General features: G+C 46.3%; 1 protein-coding gene across 3 annotated transcripts in view; it reads right to left on the minus strand.

Annotated features, from left to right (window-relative positions):
* DENND10 (DENN domain containing 10) overlaps positions 1–15474 on the minus strand; it is a 32969-nt gene extending 17495 nt beyond the window's left edge. Inside the window, exons 1-4 of one of the 3 annotated variants that reach the window (XM_030806408.1) lie at positions 15348–15474; positions 11443–11659; positions 7697–7776; positions 1637–1785 (exon numbers count right to left, since the gene is read on the minus strand). In XM_030806408.1, the coding sequence (XP_030662268.1) occupies positions 1637–1784 (148 nt within the window). In that variant the 5' untranslated portion in view covers position 1785; positions 7697–7776; positions 11443–11659; positions 15348–15474. The remainder of the gene's footprint in view (positions 1–1636; positions 1786–7696; positions 7777–11442; positions 11660–15347) is intronic. The other 2 variants (XM_012505684.2, XM_030806415.1) reach the window with 2 other exon arrangements.
* Between the last annotated feature and the right edge of the window lie 903 nt (positions 15475–16377).

The following is a 16377-nucleotide window of genomic DNA, read 5'->3' on the forward strand; positions in this document are numbered from 1 at the left end:
AAATTAGCGGCCAGGCGCGGTAGCTCATGCCTGTAATCCTAGCACTTTGGGAGGCCGAGGCAGATGGATCACCTGAGGTCAGGAGTTCGAGACCAGCCTGACCAACATGGAGAAACCCCATCTCTACTAAAAATACAAAATTAGGCAGGCATGGTGGCACATGCCTGTAATCCCAGCTACTTGGGAGGCTGAGGCACTTGAACCCAGGAGGCGGAGGATGCGGTGAGCCAAGATTGCACCACCCAGCCTGGGCAACACTTGATGGAGTGAAACTCCATCTCAAAAAAAAAAAAAAAAAATTAGCTGAGTGTGGTGGCAGGTGCCTGTAGTCCAAGCTACTTGGGAGGCTGAGGCACGAGAATCGCTTGAACCTGGGAGGCAAAGGTTGCAGTGAGCTGAGATTGTGCCACTGCACTCCAGCCTGGGTGACACAGTGAGACTCTTGACTCAAAAAAAAAAAAAAAAAAAAATTAGCTGGGCATGGTGGTATGCACCTATAGTCCCAGCTACTCGGGAGGCTGAGGTGGAAAGATTGCTTGAGCCCAGGAAGTTGAGGCTACAGTGAGCCATAACTGTACCACTGCACTTCAGCCTCAGTAACAAAGCAAGACCCTGTCTCAAAAGGAAAAAAATAAGTCTATTAACTCCCCCATGTCCCCCAGTATAATTACTTAAGTCCTTAAGTTAGCCTGACAAACACGTACCACCTCAACAGGGATGCTGAGAAAATTCAAAGAACAGCGGGATCAAAAGCAAAGACAGATGGGCACCATGGGAGGACATGACAGAGGGCAGCCTCGCCTTCAGAGTTACCCTCGCCTTCTGCTCAGGGACCCTGAAGTCTGTGGCTTAGGCCTGAGCTGTCTGCATTTTGGATTTTACAGCTGGAACTTAAATTAGGAGCTTGTGGTCAAGGCCTTGGGCTCTTCAGATGACAGAGATAACTGCTAAGATCTAAGAAAAGAAATGTAATCCATGAAGACCTCGAGCCACAAAATTCAGCCCACCAGCGAGGAAACATTTCTAAAATAGCCAATAGAATAATATGGAAACAAACACCACAAAAACCTGTTTTCCTCTGAGAGAATTCTAACTCAATAAGGAAATACAGGGGTTAAAGGTACCCTCTTGTGTACAAATGAAAAATATGTAAATGAAAATAATATATGGAAGGATTAGAATTATCTAGTTATTAGATAATTCTAATTAGATAATCTAATTATCTAATTATTCTATTAGGCACAATAGGATGTAATGAGATTGTTTTCGACTTGGGGATTTTGTTGTTGGAAGGGTTTTGTTTTTTACCTTCTTTTTTTTTTGTTTTTCTTTTCTTTGAGACGTAGTCTCGCTCTGTCGCCCAGGCTGGAGTGCAGTGGCGCAATCTCGGCTTACTGCAACCTCTGCCTTCCAGGTTCAACTGATTCTCCTGCCTCAGCCTCCTGAGTAGCTGGGATCACAGGCGGGTGCCACCACGCCCGGCTAATTTTTTGTATTTTTAGTGGAGACGAGGTTTCACCATGTTAACCAGGATGGTCTCAATCTCCTCACCTCGTGATCTGCCTGCCTCGGCCTCCCAAAGTGTTGGGATTACAGGCGTGAGCCACTGTGCCTGGCCTGTTTTTTCCTTTCTTACCTTTGATGGAGCCGGCCAGGTAGGCCTTTCGGGCATCAAAATCCTTACTAAGGAAAGAGCCATTTTCTTCACTCTGGCATATCCCCTTTGTGAGAACTGCAATATAACTCTCCATCATTTTAACTGGGCTCCCATGTTTCAGGTACATTCTGTAAGAAAGGACAACAAAGCAACTGTGCTTTCATTTGGCACAAATCATGTAGAGACGTGCACCCAGGCTGGTATGGGTGCCTTCTCAAGAATCCGAGGCCACCTTGCTACTGCCCTTCTGAATGCTTCACTCTTCTTTTTTTTCTGAGACAGAGTCTCACTCTGTCGCCCTGGCTGGAGTGCAGCGGTGCAATCTCAGCTCACTGAAACCTCCACCTCCTGGGTTCAAGCGTTTTTCCTGCCTCAGCCTCCCGAGTAGCTGGGATTACAGGTGTGCACCACCACACCCTTCTAAGTTTTATAATTTTAGTAGAGTCGGGGTCTCACCATGTTGGCCAGGCTGGTCTCGAACTCCTGACCTCAGGTAATCCGCCCACCTCAGCCTCCTAAAGTGCTGGGATTACAGCTGCACTTACTGCTGAATTACTGCACTTGGCCTGAATGCTTGAATCTTTTCACATAGAAAGTAGTATTACTTTCAAGTAGCGTCATTTCTCTCTAAATTAAAAATATATTTCAAAGAAAAAGCAGCCAGGTGCAGTGGCTCATGTCTGTAATCCTAGCACTTTGGGAGGGCAAAGCAGGCGGATCACCTGAGGTCAGGAGTTGGAGACCAGCCTGGCCAACACGGCAAAACCTCGTCTCTACTAAAAATACCAAAAAAAAAAAAAAAAAAAAAAAAAAATAGCCAGTGTGGCGACATGGTAATCCCAGCTACTCAGGAGGCTGAGGCAGGAGACTCGCTTGAACCAGGGAGGCAGAGGTTGCAGTGAGCTGAGATTGCACCATTGCATTCCAGCCAGGTCGACAGAGCAAGATTCTGTCTCAAAAAAAAAAAAGAAAAAGCTTGAGAGACCTTCAACAATTCTTTGGACTCAGCCGTCTCCTTACATCTGGGAGCCCATTGTCGTTACTAAGGCAGGAGAATGAAGTACGAACTTCCTGAGGTCCCAGGATTCTCAAGAGTGTTGTGCACTTATCCTGTGTCTTACATTCACAACTGGGGTTCTCAGTCATACAACTCTGTTTTATTACTGAGATTTCCTTTGACAAGAAACGAGTTTTACGCACTGTTCACAGAGAAACCAGTAATTAGTTGTAGAACCCATACTTCTTATTAAATGAGTTCCCAGAGGTAGCTATATTTAGATAATTAAGAAATCAAAACTCCTTTAGGTTTCTGGTGATAAATGCACATTAGACATTCATCATCAAGTTAAAGCTTCTAGAAAATGCTGACAGGAAACTGGCTGCATTTATAGCTCACATGTGGAATCCGTCTCTTCCCCTTGAAATCTCTTCCTGTGAGCAACTAAAATTAAATTTTGCTTGAGAAACATGACTGGGTCTATTTGGGCCTTTCAGGAGCTGGTGGGATAGAAAATCGGGAAGAAAATAAAACATATTTAAGACAGATCACTTGAGGGCCGGGCACAGTGACTCACGCCTGTAATCACAGCACTTTGGGAGGCGGAGGTGGGCGGATCACTTGAGGCCAGGAGTTAGAGACCAGCCCGGGCAACACGGTGAAACCCTGTCTCTACTAAAAATACAAAAATAAGCTGGGCCTGGTGGCTCGCACCTGTAATCCCAGCTACTTGGGAGGCTGAGGCAGGAGAATCGCTTGAACCCAGGAGGAGGAGGTTGCAGTGAGTCAAGATCACGCCACTGCACTCCAGGCTGGGCAGCAGAGCGAGATTCCGTCTCCAAAAAAAAAAAAAAAGATCATTTGAAAATTATATTTATCATAGACTAAATGAAAAAAGCAAGTGTTTTAATGGCTTGCCAACTTTCGTCAATCATCAGTGTTTTTTTAAAAATTACTAATTCAATTCACAACTTGAGGGAAAAAACGTAGAGAACAATGAATGTGGCGAGCTTTCGCACATGTAAAAAACATTCAAACCCAGGAACTCACACACAGGCTCACACAGGGAGAAAAACTTCTCTGATAGGATATAAAGAAGGAGGTCAAGGGAGTTGTATGGGGTGGGGATCAGGAGGTAGAAGTGGAGCCTGGGAACAGGAGGAGGGAGCTTAGTTTTCACTGTATATTCTCCTGTATTTCTAAATGTGCTTTATTACTACCAGCAACAAAAAAATCAAAATGCCATTAACTTTCTAAAATAGAGGCCGAGTGCTGTGGCTCACGCTTATAATCTCTGCACTCTAGGAGGCCAAGGCAAGAGGCTCGAGCACTTTAGGCCAGGAGTTCGAGACAAGCCTGGCGAACATGGTGAAACCCCATCTCTACTAAAAATATAAAAATTAGCCAGGTGTGGTGGTGTGCGCCTATAATTCCAGCTACTTGGGAGGCTGCAGCACAAGAATCACTTAAACCCATGAGGTGGAGGTGGTAGTGAGCCGAGATGGCGCCACTGCATTCCAGCCTGGGTGACAGAGTGAAACTCTATCTCAAAAAAAAAAAAAAAAAATTATAAAATAGAAACAATACACAGTAATAGAGAAGAGAAACATAAGGTTGGTAGGATAAGATTACTTCCTACATGACACCCCTGGGCCAGGAGGAAATCCCCCCAAAACCGCTCCACAGGAAAAGCCCACAGTGTGACCCCGAGCACCCTGTTCAGATAGACATCCATAGGCTGCCACACCTGGCCTGGACAGCTGACTGCAAGTGTGCATGAAACCCCAGTTCTCTAGCAAGGCCACTAGCGGCAAGTGACTAGAGGCTGAAGGGGATCACGGCAGCGAACCTGCAGCCACATAGAGAATGAGGTTCCCTCATGCGGGCTTCCACTACCGCTGTGAACAGCAAGCTGTGTGTGGAAGGCACGCCTGCCTGCTCCTCACCAGAAATGGAGGCAACTCCATGTCAACCTCACTGTCATGAAGAAGTCTTTGCCTATGAGTGTGTGCATGTACACGCAGACCTGTGTGTGTGTGTGTGTGTGTGTGTGTGTAAATACTTGGACATGCATACATGCAAGAGTGAGCATAGTGCTGTATGAAGGGGCAGGAAGCAGAGGAGGCGGCTGGCAGTAGCTCCGATGCCTCACTTCTCTTGCACCGTGACGGGAGAGGAAATCCAGGTACTACAATGCCACACACTGCAGAAGCTGAGAAACCTTCTGGGCCTCCTTCTGGGCAGGAAGTGGGGTCTGAAGCAACCTTGCCTTTTGGACTCCAGAATATTTCCCAATGAATTCAGTTGAGCAACATAACCCGGACTCAACCAAATGAAATGGGAGTCCAATGTTTGTTCAAAAATACCTCTGTAGTGTTTTTAGTTTATGGCTTCTGGATAGCGTCTTTTCTGGCAATAATCATCTCCCTTTGTGTAAGTGCCACATTAGCAGACAACTGTTTATCCACAGTGAGACATTCACCTGGAATTTCTTATGAGAGTAGGAAGCTTTTTTATTCTGGCTGGTTGCAAAAATAGTGAAATCTCATTTAGCCAAGATATAATCTAACTGAAACCCTTAGGTAATGAGAAGATAGTCTTACGATAGAGCTTTTCCTTTTTTTTTTTTTTTTTTTTTTTTGCTTTTTTTGGTGTGTGTATATACATTCATGCACAAAAATAGCCAAAAGGCAACCATTTATTGGGCTTATAAAACAAAAACAGCCGGGCGCGGTGGCTCACGCCTGTAATCCCAGCACTTTGGGAGGCCAAGGCGGGTGGATCACGAGGTCAGGAGATCGAGACCATCCTGGCTAACACAGTGAAACCCCGTCTCCACTAAAAATACAAAAAATTAGCCGGGCGAGATGGCGGGCGCCTGTAGTCCCAGCTACTCGGGAGGCTGAGGCAGGAGAATGGCGTGAACCCGGGAGGCGGAGCCTGCAGTGAGCCGAGATCGCGCCACTGCACTCCAGCCTGGGAGACAGCGAGACTCTGCCTCAAAAAAAAAAACAAAAAAACAATTCCCTTCACCCGCAGTGCCCCCAAAAATCTCTGTATTAGGCAAAAGCCTGCTGGTAACATGACACCTAGAATTATAATTCTATCTAGTAACAACAATATTTTTTTTAAAGGGCCAGGTGCAGTGGCTCACGTTTGTAATCTCAGTGCTTTGAAAAGCCAAGGCAGAGGATCACTTGACCCCAGGAGTTCAACACCAGCCTGGGCAACATAGTAACACCACCTTTCTACAAAATATATATATATATATATTTTAATTAGCCAGGAGCACTGGCACACACCTGTAGTCCTAACTACTTGGGAGGCTGAGGTGAGAGGACTGCTTCAGCCCAGGAGTTCAAGGTTACAGTGAGCTATGATCATGCCACTGCACTCCAGGCTAGGCAAAAGAGCAAGACCCTGACTCTAAAAAAAAGACAACAACCAAAAAAAAAACAAACAAACAAAAAAAAAATCACAACTAAAACCCTGCAAGGCAGGGCGTGGTGGCTCACACCTGTAATCCCAGCACTTTGGGAGGCCAAAGCGGGCAGATCACTTGAGGTCAGGAGTTCAAGACCAGCCTGGCCAAAATGACAAAACCCCGTCTCTACTAAAAATACAAAAAATTAGCTGGGTGTGGTGGCACCCACCTGTAATCTCAGTTACTCAGGAGGCTGAGGCAGGAGAATCACTTGAACCCAGGAGGCAGAGGTTGTGGTGAGCCAAGATCACCCCGCTGCACTCCAGCTCGGGCAACAAAGTGAGACTCCGTCTCAAAAAAAAAAAAAAAAAAAAAAAAAAAAACAATAAATAAAACTCTGCAAAAGGCTTCATCATTAAGAAAGAGCTAATATCTTTAACACATAAAAAAAGAGTTTCAGGCCGGGCGCAGTGGCTCACGCCTGTAATCCCAACACTCTGGGAGGCCGAGGCAGGCGAATCACGAGGTCAGGAGATCAAGACTATCCTGGCTAACACAGTGAAAACCCGTCTCTACTAAAAAATACAAAAAATTAGCCGGGCGTAGTGGCGGCTGCCTGTAGTCCCAGCTACTTGGGAGGCTGAGGCAGGAGAATGGCGTGAACCCGGGAGGCGGAGCTTGCAGTGAGCCGAGATTGCGCCACTGCACTCCAGCCTGGGCGACAGAGCAAGACTCTGTCTCAAAAAAAAAAAAAAAAAAGAGTTTCATCATGCCTATAATCCCAGCACTTTGGGAGGCCAACATGGGCAGATCACTTGAGCTCAGGAGTTTGAAACCAGCCTGGGCAACATGGTGAAACCCTGTCTGTACAAAAAATATTAAAAATTGGCTAGGCATGGAAGTGCACACCTGCAGTCCTTGCTACATGGGAGGCTGAGGTGAGAGGATCACCTGAGTCCTGGGAGGTCAAGACTGCAGTGAGCCATGATGAAGCCACTGCACTCCAGCCTGAGCAACAGAGTGAGACCCTGTCTCAAAAAAAAAAAGAAAAAAGAAAAAAGAAAAGAAAAAGAAAAGAAAATAGACTGGTATATTTTAGATAAATTTTTCAACAATGGAGATGAAACTAAAAGAGTCTAGCTGAATCGTGACTAACCAATTAATCAGAATTCCCTAGCTTCTCAGCATTCCAGTTAAGAAATGTGTTCTTGTGCTTCGGCATAATTCTTTCCCCAAAATGACTGCACACACAGACCTTGACATATACGGACCAGTTTACTGTGTCATAAGGCCCTTAACTTATCCAACCTACTAAGGGAATTCTAGACTGGAAGTGAACAGAAGTAACAAATCAAAAGTAGGAAGTGACTCAAAACACCCAGGAGCTACAATAGCTATAAAACTGCTTCTTCTCTCCCCCTAGATCATTTACCCAAATAAGAGAAGTATCAACAGAGCAAAAGAGAAAGGCCCTCTTTACAGTCTGTGAAGGGCTACTAAAGATTATGCTGGGGAGACACAAGGCTGAACTTTGCTCTCTCAGTGTAGAAATCTGCTATGTAACTATATTAAGGTCTTCGTTTTGTATATTAGCATTTAATACAATTTTTATACAGACCTACACAATATCCTAGTGAAGGCAGCATACTTCTCTGGGTTAAAATCTTTGGCGGTCAGAACAATAGAAAAATGAGTCACCTGTTCAAAAGAAACAACAAAAAAAATACATTTTTTAAAGACACTTTAGCAGAATTTTTATCACTATATTCTAACAAACCTTTTGTACCAGACACAACAGTATTAAAACAAAAAGACCAAAATGTACAAGTCCTCACTTACTTCTTTATACTTCTGCATGTGCATATGTATTACATATACATATATATTGAATTTCCTACATAAGAATGCAATACTTAGAGAAAAAAATTTTTTCAGAAATCAAAAATATTTCAAATATAAAAAAAAGTACATTTCTACTTAATGTCCCCTAGTCTCATCAAAGTAGAAGACGTGCTAAATCAGACTCACCAATTTAGCAACTGCTTATCTTTTCTCCCCCACACATTTTCACTATTTTATTTTACCTTTTTTTTTTTTTTTTTTTTGAGTTGGGGTCTCACTATGTTGCCTAGGCTGGACTTGAACTCCTGGGCTCAAGAGATCCTCCTGCCTCAGCCTCTCAAGTAGCTGGGACTACAGGCACCACCACCACACCCTTATTTTACTTATTTTTATTGATACATAATAGATGTACATATTTTTTCAGTATATTTTTTCTTTTTTTTTTTTTTTTGAGACATTTGCTCTGTCACCCAGGCTGGAGTGCAGTGGTGTAATCTCAGCTCACTGTAACCTCTGCCTCCCGGGTTCAAGCAATTCTCATGCCTCAGCCTCCTAAGCTCCAAAGTAGCTGGGATTATAGGCACACCACCATGCCCAGCTAATTTTTTGTATTTTCAGTAGACTCAGTGTTTCACCCTGTTGGCCAGGTTGGTCTCGAACTCCTGGCCTCAAATGATCCACCCACCTCAGCCTCCCAAAGTGCTGGGATTACAGGCATCAGCCACCGCACCTAGACTATTTATCTTTTCTTTATGCCGAAAACATTCAAATTATTCTAACTATTTTGAAATTAATAGATTAATCATAGTCACCCTACAGCTGTCAAATAGCAATTGTTCTTCATTATAAAAGGATGAAAAACAACAAAATACATCTCAGTAAAAACCATACAGCTCCTGAACTAACTCTCTGCAGGGTGCTATAAGCTAAAAAGTACTATCATAAGAAGCTTTGACTGGGCACGATGGCTCACACCTGTAATCCCAGCACTTTGGGAGGCCGAGGCAGGTGGATCACAAGGTCAGGAGTTCAAGACCAGCCTGGCCAAGATGGTGAAACCCCATCTCTACCAAAACTACAAAAATTAGCCAGGCGTGGTGGCGGGTGCCTGTAATCCCAGCTACTCGGGAGGCTGAGGCAGGGAATTGCTTGAACCCAGGAGGCAGAGGTTGCAGTGAGCCGAGATTGCATCACTGCACTCCAGCCTGGGCGACAGAGTGAGACTTTGTTTCAAAGAAAGAAAAAAAGCTTCATTTACTTATATGCCTCTATTATTATAAATTTCTGATAATCATATACCTAATATTTCCACCAATGAGACAAAATTCAGAATTTCATAAATACAAAACTTTGAAGAGAAGCATTTAAAATGAAGAGTACATGGTGGTGCATGCCTGTAGTCCCAGCTACTTGAGAGACTGAGGCACGAGAATCGCTTGTTCCTGGGAGGTGGAGGCTGCAGTGAGCCGAGATCACACCACTGCACTCCAACCTGGGTGACAGAGCAAGATTCCATCTCAAAAAAAAGAAAAAAAAAAAAAAAAAAAAAGAGCTTATTGAGCAATAAACCAAAGATTTCATTACATATTGAAACCTATCTTTTTGGCCAGGTGCGGTGGGTCACGCCTGTAATCCCAGAACTTTAGGAGAAAAGACAGGAGGATTGCTTGAACCCAGGAGTTCAAGACCAGCCTGGGCAACAGAGTGAGACCTCATCTCTACAAAAAATTTAAAAACTAGCTGGGCATGGTAGTGCACGCCTGTGCTCCCAGCTACTCAGGGAGCTGAGGAGGGAGGATCACTTGGGCCCAGGAGATTAAGGCTGCAGTAAGACATGATTGCACCATTGCGCTCCAGCCTGGGTGACAAAATGAGACTGACTCAAAAAATAAAAATTAAAAATTGAAGTTAAAAAAAAAAAAAGAAAATTAGCTGGACGTGGTGGCGAATGCCTGTAATCCCAGCTACTTAGGAGGCTGAGGCAGAAGAATCGCTTGAACCTGGGAGATGGAGGTTGCAGTGAGCCGAGATCATGCTACTGCACTCCAGCCCGGGCAACAAGAGCAAAACTCCCGTTAAAAAAAAAAAAAGAAAAAAAGTATCTTCTTGCAAATTTATATTTTGTAACTATGAATCTGTTTTGTCTTAAATCTTCTACAATTTCTAAATTGTTACCTTCCTGCTATTTTAAATGTAATTTTTAAAATTTAAGCTGGTATTCTAGTCATGCTTCACATAGTATAAATTAGCCCTAAAACGGGAAAAAATATCTGTTTGGGTACATGCCAGAGGCTCAGATAAAGTATTGTTCCAATATTCTATTCTTTGAAAAAACCTGCTGCTTGCTCGGGCTTAGGAAAGTCCACGATTACCACATCCTAGTCTTCCACATGTCACACTGATACTGTTCATACCAAACACCACACCAAGAAAAGTCTACTTAATACATGAGCTGCCTTAAATATCCTTTCTAAATTCTTTTTTTTGAGACGGAGTTTCGCTCTTGTTGCCTAGGCTAGAGTGCAATGGCGCAATCTCAGCTCACCACAACCTCTGCCTCCCGGGTTCAAGAGATTCTCCTGCCGCACCCTCCCGAGTAGCTGGGATTACAGGCATGTGCCACCACGCCCGGCTAATTTTTTGTATTTTTAGTAGAGATGTGGTTTCTCCATGTTGGTCAGGCTGGTCTTGAACTCACAACCTCAGGTGATGCGCCCGCCTCAGCCTCCCAAAATGCTGGGATTACTGGCGTGAGCCAATGCGCTCAGCCTGCTTTTCTAAATCCTTAATTTATCCTGGCCGGGTGCATCACCTGAGGTCAAGAATTCAAGACCAGCCTGGCAAACATGGTAAAACCTGTCTCTACTAAAAATACAAAAAAATTAGCCAGGCGTGGTGGTGGGTGCCTGTAATCCCAGCTACTTGGGAGGCTGAAGCAGGTGAATCTCTTGAACCCGGGAGGCGGAGGTTGCAGTGAGCTGAGAGTGTGCCATTGCACTCCAGCCTGACCAACAGAAAAACTCCATCTCAAAAAAACAAAAACAAAAAAAAAGGGGAAAAGACCACGTATTGCTGTACTGTATCAACTACTGGGTCTGTCATATAATAGACAACAATAAATATTTATAGAATGAATGAGAGTGAAGTGTGAAAGAGTATTCCCAATGAAAATAATATTTAATATTTTCTTTTTTTTTTGAGACGGAGTCTCGCTCTGTCACCAGGCTGGAGTGCAGTGGCGTAATCTCGGCTCACTGCAACCTCCACTTCCCAGGTTCAAGCAATTATCCTGCCTCAGCCTCCTGAGTAGCTGGGACTACACACGCGCACCACCACGCCCAGCTAATTTTTGTATTTTTAGTAGAGACGGGGTTTCACCATGTTGGCCAGGATGGTCTCGATCTCTTGACCTCATGATCCGCCCACCTCGGCCTCCCAAAGTGCTGGGATTACAGGCTTGAGCCACCGCGCCCAGCCTATTTTGGGTTTTTTTTTTTTTTTTTTACCTTCACGCAATCATACCTTTTTCAAAATGGAAGAATCTGGAACTTCAATTGTTGTGATATAAAACCATGTTCTTCTGTACTGACCAAAGACAAAGGGATGGAGAAGTTTGTTTTCATCTGTAAGGCAGCATTTTCTCAGCAGCAGGTTCCTTAATGTGGCTGTCGTGGAAGGATAACACCACACCCACAGAACTTCTCCATTTGTGTCCTTTTCTACGGTGGAAAGATGGTCACTGTGAGAATGTCAAACAGCAGCAAGGAAGTAAATTGATTGGTTACTCAGAAACACTTAGTGGAATCAGTTTTAACATCCCATTTTACAAAGCAACTCAGAATACTTGAGACCCCAAATTCCCCTATCTCTACTGCTCAAATTATCTAGCTATCATGATCCTGAATTATAGGCCACCTGAGTAAAAAGTTTTTATAACAAACCATGAATGAAAATTCAGCCTTAGAGATATGGTAGAGTTTTGGCCGGGCATGGTGGCTCATGCCTGCAATCCCATCACTTTGGGAAGCCAAGGCGAGTGGATTACCTGAGGTCGGGACTTCAAGACCAGCCTGACCAACCTGGAGAAACCCCGTCTCTACTAATAATACAAAAATTAGCCAGGTGTGGTGGGACATGCCTGTAATCCCAGCTACTCAGGAGGCTAAGGCACGAGAATTGCTTGAACCCGGGAGGGGGAGGTTGCAGTCAGCCAAGATTGCACCACTGCACTCTAGCCTGGGCAACAGAGCGAAACTTGGTCTCAAAAAAAAAAAAAAAAAAAAAAAAGAGAGAGAGAGAGAGATGTTAGAGTTTCTCCCTATCTCCTCCCACACAAATGCTTATCAACTAAAATTACATTAAGTTTTTAACTAGTTGGAATAATTCTTTTTTTTTTTTTTTTGAGGCGGAGTCTCACTCTTTCACCCAGGCTGGAGTGTACTGGTGCTATCTTGGCTCCTAGGTTCAAGTGATTCTCCTGCCTCGGCCTCTCAAGTAGCTAGGATTACAGGTGCCCACCACCATGCCCAGCTAATTTTTGTATTTTTAGTAGAGACAGGGTTTCGCCATGTTAGCCAGGCTGGTCTTGAACTCCTGACCTCAGGTGATCTGCCCACCTCGGCCTCCCAAAGTGCTGGGTGGAATAATTCTTTAAATGGAGTTTTGCTCTTATTGCCCAGGCTGGAGTGCCATGCAGTGATCTCAGCTCACCACAACCTCCATCTCCCAGGTTCAAGCTATTCTCCTGCCTCAGCCTCCCGGGTGGCTGGGGTTACAGGCATGCACCACCACTCCTGCCTAATTATTTTTAGTAAAGATGGGGTTTCAGTTTCTCCACATTGGTCAGGCTGGTCTCGAACTCCCGACCTCAGATGATCTGCCTGCCTCAGCCCCCCAAAGTGCTGGGATTATAGGTATGAGCCACCGTACCCAGCCGAATAATTTTTAATAAATACATAGAAAAGGTTTGTCAAAAACAAAACTGGAGATGAAGAAAATGGTGAAATCTTTCAAACCATGTTGCACGCCGTGTGAATTTTGTATTTAAAATTGTTTAGGCCAAGCATAATGGCTCATGCTTATAATTCTAACACTTTGGGAGGCCAGGAGGATCGCCTGAGGCCAGAAGTTCCAGACCAACCTGGGCCACATGGTGAGACCGCATCTCTACAAAAAAAAAATTTCAATTAGCTGGACATGGTGGTGCGTGCCTATGGTCCCAGCTACTCAGGAAGCTAAGGTGGGAGGATCACGTTAGCTCAAGATTCGGAGGTTGTCGTGAGCTATGCACCACTGCATTCCAGCCTAGTCAACAGAGAGAGACCCTGTCTCTAAAGACTACAAATAAAAAATTGTTATTGAAAACAGAATTACCATTCCACCCAGTAATCCCACTACTGGGTATCTGCCGAAAGGAAAAGAAATCATTATATTAAAAAAGACACTCACATTCTTTTTTTTTTTCTCTCTCTCTTTAGAGACAGGGTCTCACTCTGTCACTTGGGCTGCAGTGCAGTGGCACGATCTCAGCTCACTGCAACCTCCACCTCCCGGGTTCAAGTGATTCTCCTGCCTCAGCCTCCTAAGTAGCTGAGTAGCTGAGATTACAGGTGTGCACCACCACGCCCAGTTAATTTTTTGCCTTTTCAGTGAAGACAGGGTTTCGCTATATTGGCCAGGCTGATCAACTCCCAGCCTCAATTGATCCACCTGCCTCAGCCTCCCAAAGTGCTAGGATTACAGGCATGAGCCACACCGTGTGTGGCCTCTTTTTTTTTTTCTTTTTTTGAGACGGGGGCGGGGGGGTCTCGCTCTGTCACCCATGCTGGAATACAATGGCATGATCTCAGTTCACTGCAACCTCTGCCTCCTGGGATCAAGCAATCCTCCCACCTACAGGCACACCATAGCCGGCTAATTTTTGTATTTTTTGTAGACAGGGTTTTACCACGTTGCCCAGGCTGGCTGCAAACCCCTTTTAAATGCATATTAGTGTGAATAATTAAAAAACTGCTGAGTTCAAAATATGATCACATGTCATCTTTTTATCTGCTATTAGTAGATAAAGACAGTTTAACTTAGCCTTAGTTCAAAAGTACCTTCTGGAGAAACTAAGTTACTTAGGTTTTGTTTTGAAGCAGTTTGAAAATCACATTAGAAATAAATACAGTAATTCGCCTGGACAACATGTCGATATCCCATCTCCACAAAAAATACAAAAATTAATCGGGTGGTGGTGCACCCCTGAGGTCCCAGCTACTCGGAGGCCGAGGCAGGAGGATGGTTTGGGACTGGGAGGTGGAGGCTGCAGACAGCGGTGATTGCGCTACCGCACTCCAGCCTGCATAAGAGGGAGACCCGGTCTAAAAAAGAAAAAGAAGAAAAAGAAATGAATACAGTAAGCGATTCCCACATAAACGCACTGCTCTGAGGCACTGAAAAATAATCAGCATATTTCTTCAGTTTTGCTAAAGCCTAAGCAACGTTATTGTGCACTTGGGGAATAGAGAGTTTAGGGGTGTGCAAAAATCTCGGGAAAATAAAACTTTTTCGAAGGGAACCAACGGGTTCCACCCCCTAAATACTGCACGAGGCTGCCCAAAGATCCCAGTATGATATTTTTTAATTATGTAAGATAATTACATTCCTCAGAGCTAACCGAGATTCCACCACACACGACTGTGTAGAAACTCCTGCTTTATGCACAAGCTCGATCACATGATGCAGGAGCTCTCCACTGGTGGGGGTTGGGGGCTCTGGGCTACACTGCGAGGGTCCCACTCCCGGCTCTATACTGCCTATGGTGTGTCCGTGCACAATGACGGCCTGGGCCTCCATCTGCTCCTCCGTGAAGTGGGTGTCAGATGCTTCCCACGGCCCCTCGGTCCCTGGTGAGAGCTAAAAGGAGACAATGTGTGTACAACGCGCAGCACCCGGCCCAGCAGTCTCCACCTGCCCGGTCCCACGATGGGGGCCGCCCGGGCGGGCAGTCACCCGTGGCTCCAAGGCAGCCGCCCGCGCCCGGCTCGGGGGAACCGGACCCTGCCTCCTCCCCGCCACGCCGCTCCGCCAGCCGGCTGCTCCCGCCCGGCCCGGCCCGGCCCCGCCCGCGCAGCGCCCCTCGCAGCCGCCCAGCCGGGGCGTGCAGGGGGAGCTCCACCCTGGAATCTTGGAGGTCCCCAGGCTCCCTCGGGCCGGGCGGGCCCCACAGGTGGCCGCGGGCGGGCGGGCGAGGGCGGCGGGCCGGGTCCCCTGCGCCAAGGAGGCCGGGCCCCGCAGCCCCCAGTCCAGGCCCAACAGGGAGGGGGCCGCGCCCTACTCATGCGGGCGGCGCCGGGGGCCGCGGGAGCCCGGGCTGCCCCGGGCCGAGGTGGAGCAGAGGCAGAACCAGGGTGCGGGCTTGCCAGGCAGGGCGCCTACGTCCTCACCGATCAGCCCGACTCCAAGCATCAGATGAGTGTCCGCCACCTCGGCCGCAGCCATCTTCCGCCGCCGCGGAGCGCAGCTCCGGCTGCCGCCTGCAGGACCCGCCTCGCACCCGAGCCCCGCCCCGCCCGCCGTAGGGCCCGCCCCATCACAGGCCCCGCCCCCATCACAGGACCATCAACCCCCCCGTCGGCCCCGCCCCACCCGCAGGCCCATCTATCCCACCCCCAGTCCTCCCTGCCAGGACCTGCTCAGTGCAGCTCCACTCGTCTTCTGCCCTTGGCCCTTCGTCCTTGGAAACCTCCTTGAGTCTTCGCAGCCTGCCTCAATTTCTCTAATCCAGCTGTTCATCCTTCTTCTCAATCCACTCCAATCTTTCTTCCCGTCTTAGGCTTTGCTTGTTCTACCTCTGTCTTCTGGTCAAGCTCAAAAGAACAGGTCACCTTGTTCCTAAAAAGAGGCGTCCTGAGGATGGAGGAAGGGTCTCCATCCATTCCTTCATCCAGCCATCCCCAAAACAAAACAAAAACAATTGAGGGCCTAATAAGGCATTGGGGATACCTTATAGGGCTGACCAAGACAGAGCAGTCCGCTGGGGAAGACAGACAATTGGCGAGTAGAATAAATAATCCAGGCCAGGTGAGGTGGCTCACGCCTCTGATCCCAGCACGATGGGAGGCCAAGGCAGGAGCATCACTTGAGGTCAGGAGTTCGAGATCAGCCTGGGCAACATAGTGAGACCCATCTCTACAAAAAAAATTTAAAAATTAGCCAGGCATAGTGGCATGCACCTGTAGTCCCAGCTACTCTCAGGCTGAGGCAGGAAAATCCTTTGAGCCCAGGATTTTGAGGCTGCAGTGAGCTGTGATCCTGCCACTCACTCCAGCCTGGGTGACAGAGTGAGACCCTGTCTCAAAAATAAATAAATAGATAAACAGATGATAGATAGATAGATAGATAGATAGATAGATAGATAATAGTAAAACAGCTCAGAATGATATGTGCCCTGGAGGCAACGAAACTGCAGTGTGT

This window comes from Nomascus leucogenys, chromosome 3 (assembly GCF_006542625.1).
Source record: "Nomascus leucogenys isolate Asia chromosome 3, Asia_NLE_v1, whole genome shotgun sequence".
Classification (NCBI taxonomy): domain Eukaryota; kingdom Metazoa; phylum Chordata; class Mammalia; order Primates; family Hylobatidae; genus Nomascus; species Nomascus leucogenys.